This window comes from Mandrillus leucophaeus, unplaced genomic scaffold, assembly GCF_000951045.1.
Source record: "Mandrillus leucophaeus isolate KB7577 unplaced genomic scaffold, Mleu.le_1.0 Scaffold91, whole genome shotgun sequence".
NCBI lineage: Eukaryota > Metazoa > Chordata > Mammalia > Primates > Cercopithecidae > Mandrillus > Mandrillus leucophaeus.
Window position 1 is genome coordinate 814,763 of NW_012109919.1, and position 13,507 is coordinate 828,269.

The following is a 13,507-nucleotide window of genomic DNA, read 5'->3' on the forward strand; positions in this document are numbered from 1 at the left end:
AGTAGTCACAACTAGGGGATTGGGATCCAGGGTCACTCAGCAAGTTAGAGGCCAAGCAAGGCCTAGAATGGACCCCGGGTGCCACCCACTTACCACACTCCAGACCCGGAGAGGGAGTTGCCCCACCCCTACCCCCACCCCCACCCCCGCTGAGGGTGCAGGGCTCTGAGCAGCCCTAAAGGACAGGCAGGTAGGGGCTACAGGGCTTGGCAGCCCTTGGGGCCAGCAGAGGAGGAGAAGAGGAGGCTGTTCCCCACCCACGTTTATGCTATTGGCCCCTCTAGCTAGGGTAGAGCTGAAACCTCATCAAGCTTGCTCACCAGCTGCTGTCCCTTCATTGTGTCTGAGAGCAAAGCCTGTCCCTTCATTTCTCTCCTGGGGAGGCTGAAGTGCATGAGCAACATGGTGACCACGTTCCTGAGGTTCGGGTTTTTCACTTCTGGGCTGCTTTGTAATTTGTGTTCAGAACTTCTTAGAGAAGCCTATGTAACTTCTACCCCGACTCAGCTTCAAAAAGGATTTTTAAGACAGCTGACGGAAAATGCATCTACATCACCAAGACAAGTGACAGGAACTTGAGGTTGCTGGAAGCCTTCACTACATGGTGGCCCCAAGTTATGGTGGCGGAGGGGGCTGGTCACTTTCCTGGTGGTGAGGACACTTAAGGCAGGCAGATCCCAATGGTGACCAGGCCGTGTGTGGGCACGCTGCATATTTATACCCTGCGAGCCGCACGTGGTCTGCTGCCATTGGATCACTTCACTTTATGGATGCACACCTGTCCCTAGAGATGGCCACAGACTTCCTCGTATCACACAGCTAGTGAGCAGCAGCCCTGAAGCCATGTCACAGGCCCCTGTCTATGGCACTGTGAAAGTGTTCCTCATGAAGAGGGTCTCCTGTGGGGACCGCTGAAGGCTCTGGGGTGAGGAAAGAGTCTCTTCCAGGCTTTGTGTGTTCTCAGGCTTCCCGTGTGGCCTCCACAGGCTAGCAGCCTCGAACAGCAGCCCCCAGCAGGGTCTAAGTAGCTTCAATGTGTTCGTTTCCTGGGTGAGGGAGCTTTTCTGGGTTAGCGCCAGGCTAAGATTTGGGACTTTCCATTTTTAAACTCCCTGGGGTCCTTAAAGCCTTTATGGTTGGTACAGAGTAGGGACTATTTCCTAAGACTGCTACAAAAGACAATCGTCACATTGTACACAGAGGCTTCCCTCTTAATGAAAACTGTCCTTACTGTTCCAACTCCTGCCTTAGGACAGCCACAGGGAAATGAACGCAGGGTTACTGGAATTTATTTTAATTAAAAGCCTCCTGGCCTCCCCGGCAGTGGGCAACATTGCAGTCCTGCATTCCTCTTGCTCTTGGGATGAAGCCTTGTTTTCTGTTGCCTGTATATGAACATCTCTACACAGAATCTTTCAGGGTCTTTTGGAATGACGTGGCTCCAAGTCCTCAGACAGAGCCATCTGCAGAGACGTCAAACCACCCTGCCCACCGAGCCACACCTTCTCCCTGCTGTAACTCACCACCAACCTAAACATTCTGTTAGAGTGGAAATAGAAGATTCACGGCCTTGGAACACCTGTGCCATTAGGGCTCAGATTTACAGGCTAAGTCATGCTCCTGTGTTTTAGAAAATGACCTCAGCTTCTGCCCAGGCCTTCGGCATCAGATTGCAGAGGATTCTAGAAGTGGTTTTTAAAGGTAGGGATGGACTTGTGTGAGAGTGCTGAAACTGCTGGCTCTTTGTGAACCCACACCCTGTTTCAGGGCACAAGGTTCAGGCCGGGAGGTGGCAGCCACTTTAAGGGGCTATGACTTCCTATCCCTCTGGAAATCCTGTTGTCACTTGTCCCAGGTGGAGATAGACTGGGATGTCCATTGCCAGGAGAATAAACTGCTTCTCAGGAAGCGACCCCTTTGCTGTAGTTGTAGGACTCAATTTGCCCTCCCCTAAAAGACTGCTTATGTGGATTTAGTTCTCAAAGTTAATTTGGAGGTGAGGGGGTTGGGGGAAATAAGTCAAGATCTTGCAATAAAGGAGCTTTCTTGTATCCCAGATAAAGATAAAAGTGGTTTGAAATCTATAGACAGGGAGGGTGCCCACGTGGATGCACTAGACCTTCCTCTGTTCCTCAGCTCTAGACCATTTTAATATACAGGGATCCTAACCTGAGTTCACAGATGCCTCATGTGTGGTTGGCTTGCATGTGACAACATCTGTTTGGGAACCCTCTATCTGGCCTTATCCCCCTGTGACTAGAGACCTACCAGGAACAAAAATGGGAAAAGCACAAAACCTTAGAGAAGCTAAGGATTTGAAGGAAGAGAGCAGCGACTTGAGGAGGCGGTCCCCAGAGGGCAGATTCCCAGGCAGGGCCCATCTCTGTCTGCCCACCACAACGCCTGGCCTTCTGTCACTTCAGCAGCCACATTGCCTTCACGTAAGGAATACACTCCTTCCGCACTCTCCTCTCTTCGTTCCTCCCTTGCACCCATTCCCTCTTCCAGAGGTCCACGTACACTAACAAGCATCCTCTTTGGAAAATATGACTGGGCGTCCCTAAGTCTGAGGTTAGGAGCCATTTGCGCATTAGTTGGAATTGAACCCCGCAGCATCCTCCCTCGAAGCTTCTCTGTGAGCTGAGCTGCACTGAGGGACAGGAGCATGCCATTCTCGGGTTGAGAGGACCAGCCCAAATGGGCTGTTAGGGGAAGGAATACTGGGAGGTGGGAGAACAGTACAAATAAAAGGGCTTAATATATGTGAGGTGCGGCTGTGTCCACCTGTGCCAGGGAGACCAGCTCCTACCCTAGGAGAGGGCAGGGAAGTGCTTCCTAGCCCTTTTGGCCTCTGCCTTTCCCTGAGCATGGCAATGCTGCTTCGGCCAAAGCCCAGAGTCTGAAACTCAGTGCACAAATTGCCCCATGCCTTATACATCTGCAGGTCTTCACGGTAAGGGCCCATCTTTAGGGACAAGGCTGAGATGCGGAAAGATCTTTACTTTTAAAAAGAATTACTCAGCTACATTCTTTAGTTAACTCTCAATTAGCCAGAAAATTAAAATACCAAAAGAGTACTCCACTCCTGAATATCTTCATTCATTTTAGTCATGAATGTTCATCTCTGTAATGCTTTTATAATCAACAAAATTAATGCCACTTCATCCTCAACATTTGCTGTCGTTAGATTATCAAAGTAGCCAAAGTTAATACTCAGTTTGCACATTAAATCTGTAACGTTTTCTCGCATGGGTCAGCTATGAGGAAGAGATGTAACATTTTCCATGTGGTAGATTTTCTCCCACCAAGACAAAAACTTCTGAGTAGTGCTCCAGAAATGCATCTGCTGGTGGCTGGGGACAGGCCCCATTGAAAGAGAGGGTTACAGGGATCCAGTTCAATTGATTTCTGCCTAACTGCAGACCCCAGGGCCAGCTGGCACTGAGTGCAATTCCTGCTCCTGTCTGGCAACTGTCTAAAATCTACATGGAGTAAATCTTGCAGATGAACATAACTTGTTTCAGACCTAAGCTATCTTTAGGTTGACTACATTTGGTAGACATATTTCCCAAATGTTTACGTCTCTCCTTTCTAACACAGATCCTATGGAATACAATTAGATCATTTCTTAAGACCCACGATTCTCATTGTAAATTTCAGGCATGTTCTCAGAGCTCTTGAGGTGTACAGGGCTGTTTATCTGCAAAGGATGCTAGACTTCTGAGTCTTTTGATCGCTCTGTGTGTTTTCATGTTTCTCTCCTCTCACTGTCCATTTCTGCCACTTGCTGCTTCCAGTCTGCCTGCTATTTCAGCCCAGTATGGACACCCATAGCCACAATTATCAAAACTGTCCCTAAAATTAAAATCATCAACATTTATTGAGCACCAGCCATAGGTCAGTCCTGTTATCATTTGTTCGTGTGCATTAATCTGTTTACTTCTTACACTTCCTTATAAGGGAGTTATTAATATAATGGTCCCCCTTTTCCAGATGGGGAACCTGAGACACACAGCAAGGCACACAGCTATAAGGGGTAGAGCCAGAACCTGGGCCCAGATAACGCAAGCCCAGAGCCTGCTCTCCTTGCCACTCATCCTGCTGCCTCCAAGAAGCAGCACACTTTACAGGGGCTAATTGGATTTTTGATCCTCATGTGTTCTAGAGAGCTGTACCTGAAGACCATGGAGGCCACTTTGGAAGCACCTGGCATTACCGTCACAGAATGAGAAAAATAAATCCAAATCAATTCACTGGAAAAGATAATGAAACAGATAAAACACTAGCTGGCCTAATCAAGAAAACAGAGAGAAAGTACAAATACAGAACTAGAAATGATAGAAAGGAATAACCAAATATTGAGGAAATTTCTAAAAGCAGAAGATAATGGTTTGTACAGTGCATAATAAATATGATATTTCCAAGTAGAAATGTCAAGTAGACCACTGTATATATGGCTCATAATCTTCCCCAACAGACTTTATGTGCTTGCCATGTGTCACCATTAAGCTATCTTCAACAGGTGCTTCTATGGGAGTCCTATGTCTCCCAGGGGAGGAAGCCGTCACATTTTCCTCTACTAAGGTAGGGGCAGCAAACTTATGCACATGGGCCAAATTTGCTCACCACCTGTTTTTGTAAATAAAGTTTTATTGGAACATGGTTATTCTCATTCATTTATGTATTGTCTATGGCTGCTTTCATGCTACAACAGTAGAGTTGAATAGCAACAATGGGGATCATATGGCCTGCAAAGCCTAAAATATTTACCATCCTGTCCTTTACAGAGTAAGTTTGCCAAACCCTGTGCTAGAGCCCTGTGATTTTTCCAGTTTCAGACTAGTTTCTGTGCTGGTTTCTTGGTTCAGGATTTCCAGACCAAGTAGGTGGTACACATTCAGACTGCATATATGCTTATTTCAGGTATTCTTTTTCTAGTCAGAGCCTCTGGGTAGACACCCTTAAGTCCACACCTGGAACAAGTGCAATTGTTCTTATCTTCATTTTAGAGATTCCTGGCTTAGTCTGTTTGGGAAACTATAACAAAACACAATAGACTAAGTGGCTTATAAACCACAGAAGTTTTTTTCTCACAGTTCTGAAGTCTGGAAAGTCCCAGATCAAGGCTCTGGTAGATTTGGTGCCTGGTGACCTGCTTCCTGGTTCATAGACAGCTGTCTTTTCACTGTGTCCTCACAGGGTGGAAGGAGCGAGGAAACTCTCTGATGTGTCTTTTATAAGGACACTAATCCCATTCATGAGGGTGCCATCCTCATGACTTATCCTCTGAAAGGCCTTACCTCTGAATATCATCACCGTGGGGGTTAGATTTCAACACGTGAATTCGAGGGGGATAAACATTCAGACCATAGCACTGCCTGTATTCATTTTATTTCGTGCGTAACAAATTTGTTTACCATTTATTACCTCGCAGTTCTGTGGTTGGAAGTCTGGTGTGGTAAGGCTTGCTTCTCTGCTAAGGCTGAAATTGCTTTGTTGGCCAGCTCCACTCTCAACTGGAGGCTGGGGTCCTTTCTGAAGCTCGTTCCTGTTATGAGCACAGTTCAGTTCCTTGCAGCTGCAGGACTATAGCCCCTGTTTTCTGGAGAGCTGGTGGCCAGTGACCCCTCTCAGCTCCCATAGGCTGCTCTTGCTCAGGTCCTTCCACCATATCCCTCTCCATCTCAGCAGCAGGCACAATCCTTCTCATCAAATCTCTGTCATGCTTTCCATAAATATGACTTCCTTTTCTGCTACCAGCCAGAGAAAACTCTCTGCTTTTAAAGGGCAGCTGTGATTAAGTCTGGCCCAGGGGATAATCTGTTTTTGTTTTTGTTTTTGTTTTCTTTTGAGACGGGGTCTTGGCTCTGTTACCCAGGCTGGAGTACAGTGGTGTGATCACAACTCACTGAAACCTCAACCTCCTGGGCTCAAACAATCCTCCCACTTCAGCCTCCCAAGTAGCTGGGATGACACGTGCACATCACCACATCTGGCTAATGTTTTTTGTATTGTTTATTTTTTGTTTCACCATGTTGCCCAAGCTGGTCTTCCAGGCTCAAGCGATCCTCCCACCTTGGCCTCCCAAAGTGCTGGAATTACAGGTGTGAGCCACTACCCCCGGCCATAATCTCACTTTCTTAAAGTCAGCTGTACCCTATAACATAAGCTCATCTCAGGAGAACTATATCTTCATACTCACAAGTTCCATCCATAACCACAGGGGAGGGACTACACAAGAGCAAGGGTCACGGGTCACCTTAGACTTCTGGGGGCCACACCAGCTTTTTGCAGGGAGTTCTCTGCAGCTTTCCACCACAAATGATCCTTAGGCTTCATCCCTAGTCCTGCTCAGACTTAGAAAGCCCCAGTATTAGTAGATGGACCTTTTTTCTAATATGCTCATGGGCCATTCAACCTCAGCTCCCACTCGCTTCTCTGGCTTTTAGTTCTGTCATCATTTTCCATACCTGAAGTTTTCTATTTCTTGCATTCAAGATTGGCATGCATTTAAAAATATGTGTGTTGTATTATAACCTGTATGTTGAAGTATTTGGAATGATTGGGGTTTTGAATGATTTCTTCCCTCAGCAGCATGTCAGCAAGATTTTTCATGTTTTAGAAATACATACCAAAATTACCCTCCAAATACATCAAAATAAGTGAACTTTCAGAGTCCTACCCTCAGTAAAGTTATAGTTACCCTAAAACTAAGGTTATAGGAAGAATTGATGGTCGATCAACCTGAAAACTCACCAGTGTGTTCAGATCTAGGGCATAGTTTCTTCTTTTGCAGTAACTTTTCTTTATGTATCACCAGGAAAGCTAGATGTATGAAAATCAAGGAAAGTAGATTATGGTATCTTTCGAGACCTAAATTCTTTCTAATGAAACAGGCAGATTAATGGGCAAAGGACAGTCTTAACTGTTTTTTTTTCTTGTCCCAATACCTCTTTTCAAATAGCTCAACATTGCTAACAGTATATTTATTCTGTTTCCATTTCAAATCTGTGAGCAGTTTTCAAAGTTATAATAAATGCTTTTCTTCAGATGTAGCTGAGCAGTATTTTCAAGAGAGCATGGCTCATCTTAAGGATTCTGAAGGGATGGGAAGAACCAAATTTCTTTCAATTCAAGATGAATTTTGCGATTTTCTACAAATGACTGGACAAAAAGAGGTAAGTGAGTTTGGATCACAATTGTCTAGTTATTCACAGTTGATATCCAAAGGGCTACTCCTTTACTCTGCAAGCATCCATTAAGCACCTATTGTGTGCAAAGCATGTGCCAGTCTCTAGAGGGACACATAAATAAGGCTAGGGCTCCTTTCGGGTAGCTTCCAGAGATACTTGCTCTTAGAAGCTAGGAGACTTCATGAGAATATAGATTGTCATGCCCACCTACAAAAGATCCTAAAGAAATAGTGGACAGGCCCTGCTTATTGAAGCCCTGCAGATCTGGCTGGAATAGTGTGGCAGTTAGTGTGTCTAATCCCTCTCTCCTCAGTTTGGGTAATGAATGGAATTTGCATATCTAAGGAAAACTATACGGTGCAGAAGTTACAGCTCAGTTGTTTAGTATTGATTCATACAAGCATGATTTACATGGCTTATAAAAATAGAACAAATCCCAGATCTTATATTCATTGGCAATTAAACCCTTGGGAATGTATTCCTTGCAAAGCCTAGCATACCGTGGCTATATTCTTTTGTGTGTGTGTGTGTGTGTGTGTGTGTGTGTGTGTGTGTATACATATTAATACATATATATATATATCTCCAATCGCCGACAGATACTGAGGAACAATTATATATATATGTGTGCATATATATGTATATATGTATGTGTATATATATGTATGTGTGCATATATGCCCACACCCTCTTCTCAGCGCACCTAAGTCCTGTTTACTCTTCACTCCTCTCTGTTAAGCTTTTCTTTTTTTTTGAGACAGAGTCTCGCTCTGTCACCCAAGCTGGAGTGCAGTGGTGCAATCTCAGCTCACTGCAACCTCCGCCTCCCGAGTTCAAGCAGTTCGCTGCCTCAGCCTCCTGAGTAGCTGGGATTACAGGCCCCCGCCACCACACCCAGCTAATTTTTTTGTATTTTTAGTAGAGATGGGGCTCTACTAAAGAGCTGGTTTGCTAAAATCTTTTAGTCAGACGGGGCTCACCATTTGGCCAGGCTGGTCTTGAACTCCTGACCTCGTGATCCACCCGTCTCAGTCTCCCAAAGTGCTGGGATTACAAGTGTGAGCCACTGTGCCCAGCCTCTGTTAAGCTTTTCCTATCAGAGGTTAATGCCATCTCAGTTTCCTAGAAAACCATACATGCATACATATATACACATATGTGTACACACACACACACATATATCTATACACATAGTTGTTCCTCAGTATCTGTGGGGGATTGGTCCCAGAACCCCCAAGGATACCAAACTCCAAGGATGCTCAAGTCCTTGTACAAAATGGTGTCATATTTGTATGTAACTTAGACATAGCCTCCTGAATACTTTATATCATCTCTAGATTGCTTATAATACCTAATACAATGTAAATGCTATGGTAACAGTTGTTACACTCTATTTTTTATTTGTATTGTTTTTATTGTTGTATTGTTATTTTTGTTTTTTTCCCATATAATTTGCGATCTATGGATATGGAGGGCTCGCTGTATATTTTTTTCAACTCTATCATGGCAAATCTTGGAAATGAAAAACTTTATTTCCCTTGCCATCTGTAGACCTCCTCCCCCACAGCTCTTTTCTCATCCTTAATCCCCCTACTACCCCCACCTTCTCTCAGTTAGGGAACATGGGCTTTTACATAGATATACACATGTTTCTTGGGCCAAAGTAGGGCCACAATCAACATGACAAATGGGAGTTTTCTTGGTCACCCAACCCCAGGGAGAGAAATGCCTTCCAGGGGCATCATATTCCCTCCCCATCTCCCCTCACATCTCTAGAATACTTAAGGGGAGTGCTCAGGTCAGAATAATGGGGCATCCATTGTTTTCCATCTTTAGTCCTGCCACTCATCATCTCTTGCCTGGACCGCTCTAACAAGTTCCTGTCTCTCAGCTGCTTTTTCCATGCTTGCCCTCTTCTAATCCACTCAGAATAAGGAAGCCATGGTGATGTTTCCAAAAAGCAGATCTGACCAGTGAACACTAATTTGTAAAAGCCAGTCCACTGGCTCCCCGATGCCCTCAGGATAAACCAGAATCCTGACATGGCTCACAGTATTGTCCACAACCTGGACTCCACTAACATTTCCAGGCTCATTTTTGCCTCCTCTGCCCGATCCATGTTCCTGCCACACTGGCCTTTTCTAATTCCCACTTCCAGGCAGTGCCAGCTTCTGTTTCCTCCTCCTGGAAGGCCCTTCCTCATTGATCTCCAGGCCAATGCTAACCCATTCTTCATTTCTTATCAGCTTCTCTGATTCCTCTCCCCCAGGCTTCATTTAGACGGTCCCCATTGTTCTTCCTTACAGAATCCATTTGATGTCATCAAATATTTGTAAGTATATATTCACGTGGATATTTAACATCTATCTTGCAACTAGACTGAACCTGTGAAAGCAGAGACCCTCTTGCCTGTGGTGAGGAGTGATGAGCAGAGAGGTGGATGCATGTTTGGCCACGGGCCAGCTGGCTGTTCTGACTCCCATGGGCCATGCATCAGTTCGTCTGTACTGTCTGGCTTCCCACCATAGTGTCTTGCGGAGTCAGCCAATGCTCACTGTCAGTGATGCTATGCCTCACTGCCCTTGCCCAGGTCACCCAGATCAGTATTGATCAAAAGATGCATCTCACTCTCCTAAGCTGCCCTCAAAGAGTTTAGCAAACTGGCTCTTTTCATTCTAGGGCCACTACCAGCCCATCCAGTGCCCTTATGATAATAGAAAAAGCTGCCCCTTCCTCAGGTAGATACCGCCCATGTTGGAGGGGACCAGAGGCTGGATTTCGGCCCTCCCCATGCTCTGGCCAGGCACCCCTGTGTGTGGCACCCCCTGCCCAGCCAAACATGGCCAACAAGGGCTGGGCCCAAGGACAATCCCGGAGCCAAGAATGGGGCTGTGCTCAGGCCATCCCAGATGTTCCCACAGCACATGGCCATTGGCACTGTGGAACATGATCTTTGGGGGCCGAAATGCCTTTTAAGGTAAAATGTAAGTGAAGGTCACTCTGCCACAGAGTAAGCTACTTTACGAGGGTTTGTCTTCTAGTTATGCCACTCTTTTGCTCAAGAATCTTCTCTGACTTCCTCAGCCTGGTCACGCACTGGCTGTCAACAGGCCATGTGCTCCTCCTGTGCTCCCAGTTGCCCATACCCTCTTCTCAGCCCACCTAAGTCCTCTTTACTCTTCACTCCTCTCCATTAAGCTTTTCCTAGCAGAGGTTGATGCCATCTCAGTTTCCTAGAAATCCATGCCGTTTAACTTCCTTCACATCTACCCCGTTTCCCCAGTCAGGCTGTAGACAGTAGCCAAAGCTTCATTTGAGAAAGGGAGTCTCCCTGGGTCTTCTCCCCATCACTGGCTCCTCTAAATCTGACAGTCAATTCCCACAGAAATATTACCAAACCCAACACTCTCATCAGTCTAAGTCCTTGCTCTCAGAAGTTGGGAGATGTGATGGGCTTTACCCTCAGGCAAGTCTAGATTTAAATGCTAGTCCCTCATGTACCTCAGTGGGGCCTCACTGGTGAGTTACACAATCACTCTGCCTCTACAGGGATTCCTCTTTCACCTGAGAAATTGATTTCTGCCTCATCAGCACCTGTAATCGGGTTCCCCTACCCCAGCCCTAGCCCCTGACTTGTATTATTGCCAACAAAAGGATTAAAGGCCCTCCTTGTCCTTCTGTTTGTGGAGCACTTTCAGGACACCTTTGGGGCTGTGTCATGAGGAAGCTCCCATGGTCCATGCTGTATTTGGCAGTCAAATTCAGCATCCATGCTCTGCAGCTGATGTCGTGTCTTCATGTGGAAGATTGTGGAAGAATTTCTGGAGAAAGTATGGAAGATTGACATACTTTAACAGGGTTTTCCCCCGCATATTTTGGTGTCTGAAGAAGCTAGTATCAGGAAATACTGTGTCCTGACCAATTCATATTTTTTATTCCATGTTAGTATAAATAAATTGGATAAACCAAACAAAATGTCACATCATGTTGGAATGTTTACTTTCAGTTTCCTAAACGATTTCCTATGAGAATAGTAAAGCCTGGAGTGTATTCAGGATGTTCTATACATAGATAATTTGCCAGGAATGCTGTATTTTCACTTCTGTAAGAATGGCATTGTGGACAGAGGGAGAAAAGCATGGGACTAAAGTGTATGAAAATTAGGCTGGGCATTGTGGCTCGTGCCTGTAATCCCAGCACTTTGGGAGGCCAAGGTGGGCGGATCACTTGAGGTCAGGAGTTCAAGACCAGTCTGGCCAACATGGTGAAACCCTGTCTCTACTAAAAATACAAAAATTAGCCAAGTATGGTGGTGGGCGCCTGTAATCCCAGCTACTTGGGAGGCTGAGGCAGGAGGATCACTCGAACCTGGGAGGTGGAGGTTGCAGGGAGCTGGGATCATGCCACCACACTTCAGCCTGGGAGACAAAGAGAGACTCTGTCTAAAAACAAAACAAAACAAAAAAAAAAAACCTCCAGATTTCCACCTGCTGTTGTAAAATGGAAGATCTGCTGAGATGGATTTTAAAAAAAAAAAAAAAAAAGTATGAAAATTGCTGGCTGGATTCAGATCCTAGCACCAACATAGCTGAGCCCTCTGACTCTGAGCAGGCTTCTTAACTGCTCTGTGCCTGTTTCCTCCTCTGCCTAATGAGGATTAAAATTTTACCCATCTAAAGAAGACAGCAAAAATTAAATGAGATCACACACAATTGTGTGTGTTCAGCACAATTACTGACGTGAGGACTGATCCATGTGAGCTTTTGTTCTTACTACTCAACTGAAATGGATTCCTGTAATGGCTGAGTAGGTTTATTTTGTCAGGTGTCCTTTACCTGGTTTATTTTGCCAGGTGTCCTCTCTCTTCATAGTTTACATCTTTCCTCACATTTGTGTTGTTTCCTGACTCCTGTTCAACCAGAGGTGATATGATTTGGCTGTTTCCCCACCCAAATCTCATCTTGAATTGTAGTTCCTATAATACCCATGTGTCATGGTAGGGACCTGTGGGAGGTGATTGAACCATGGGTGTGGTTACCCCCATGCTGTTCTTGTGATAGTGACTGAATTCTCACAAGATCTGATGGTTTTATAAGGGGCTTTCCCTGCTTTGTTCAGCACTTCTGTCTCCTGCTGCCCTATGAAAGAGGTGCCCTCTGCTATGATTTTAAGTTTTTTGAGGCCTCCCCACCCATGAGGAACTGTGAGTCAATTAAACTTCTTGGCTTTATAAATTACCCAGTCTCAGGTATCTCTTCATAGCAGCATGAGAATGGACTAATACAAGAGGAGAATAGGCTCAGCTCATGAGACTACCACACCCATGTGAAAATATACAAGTTATGTAATTTTCTTAAGAGGCACTGATCTTAATCAGCCTTTGAACTTGTTAACCAGATAGCTTTCTGTTTCTTTCACAGAGAGCAACCTCGATCCTGAGAGAGTCCCTGGAAGCCAAAGTGGGAGTATTTGGCGATTTCAGTCCCGAGGTGGCAGAGACATACCAGCTCCTGGGAGGAGCAGACCTGGTGCAGGGGAACCACAGTGAGGCCCACAAGAAACTGAAGAAGGTAAAGCTGGAACCAGTACAAACACAAGAGTAGGCTCTCCCTCCCCTCTCCAAGGTCAATTTCTCTCCCTCGTGGTGGTTCTTTTAAATGAAACTTTAGAAGTGGCTTGTTTAGATAGGATGACATCACTTTTGTGGTAGATCTAAGCTAATACTTTTTGGGTAAAAGACATAGTAAGCCTCTTAGACATATATGTTTTTTAAATGAATTATCAATTATTTTTACTACGCAAATATTTTTAATTTTTTACATAGTATAATTTATCAGTCCTTTATGTTTGTGGTGCTCTCTCTATATACTGAGTTTATAGAGGAATTCTCTTACATATTCTTCAATTGTCATTCTTCTTTTTCTTCTTTTAAATTTGGAGTTTATTTGTGTGGATGGCATGAGGAATGGATCTAATCTTACCCTTTTTCCAAATGGCCACCCAGTTGTCCAGCACCATTTAATTAGAGAGCCCATCTATGCTCCAGTGACTTCAGATAACACCTTCATCATATACTGATTTTCCTTATGGACTTAAGTCTATTTCTAGATTTCTCTTCTTTTCCACTAGTCTTTCTGTTTATTCATGTGTCAATATTTCACAGTTTTAACTACAGAGATTTTACAGAATGATTTAATATGTGATAGGAGTAGACAACGCTTATGGCTTTTCTTTTGCTAGAATATCAGGTGTTCTAGCTAGTCTTCCATGTTTTTTTTTTCTACATGAAGTTTTGTATCAATTTGTCTAACTCC

At 44.8% G+C, this 13,507-nt stretch overlaps 1 protein-coding gene across 2 annotated transcripts in view; it reads left to right on the forward strand.

The window, feature by feature from the left end:
- The window catches only part of TTC23 (tetratricopeptide repeat domain 23), a 128,392-nt gene that overhangs the window by 95,754 nt on the left and 19,131 nt on the right, over positions 1-13,507 (forward strand). For both annotated transcript variants that reach the window (XM_011969812.1, XM_011969810.1), the window contains 2 exons: positions 7,051-7,178; positions 12,614-12,763. In XM_011969812.1, the coding sequence (XP_011825202.1) occupies positions 7,051-7,178; positions 12,614-12,763 (278 nt within the window). The remainder of the gene's footprint in view (positions 1-7,050; positions 7,179-12,613; positions 12,764-13,507) is intronic.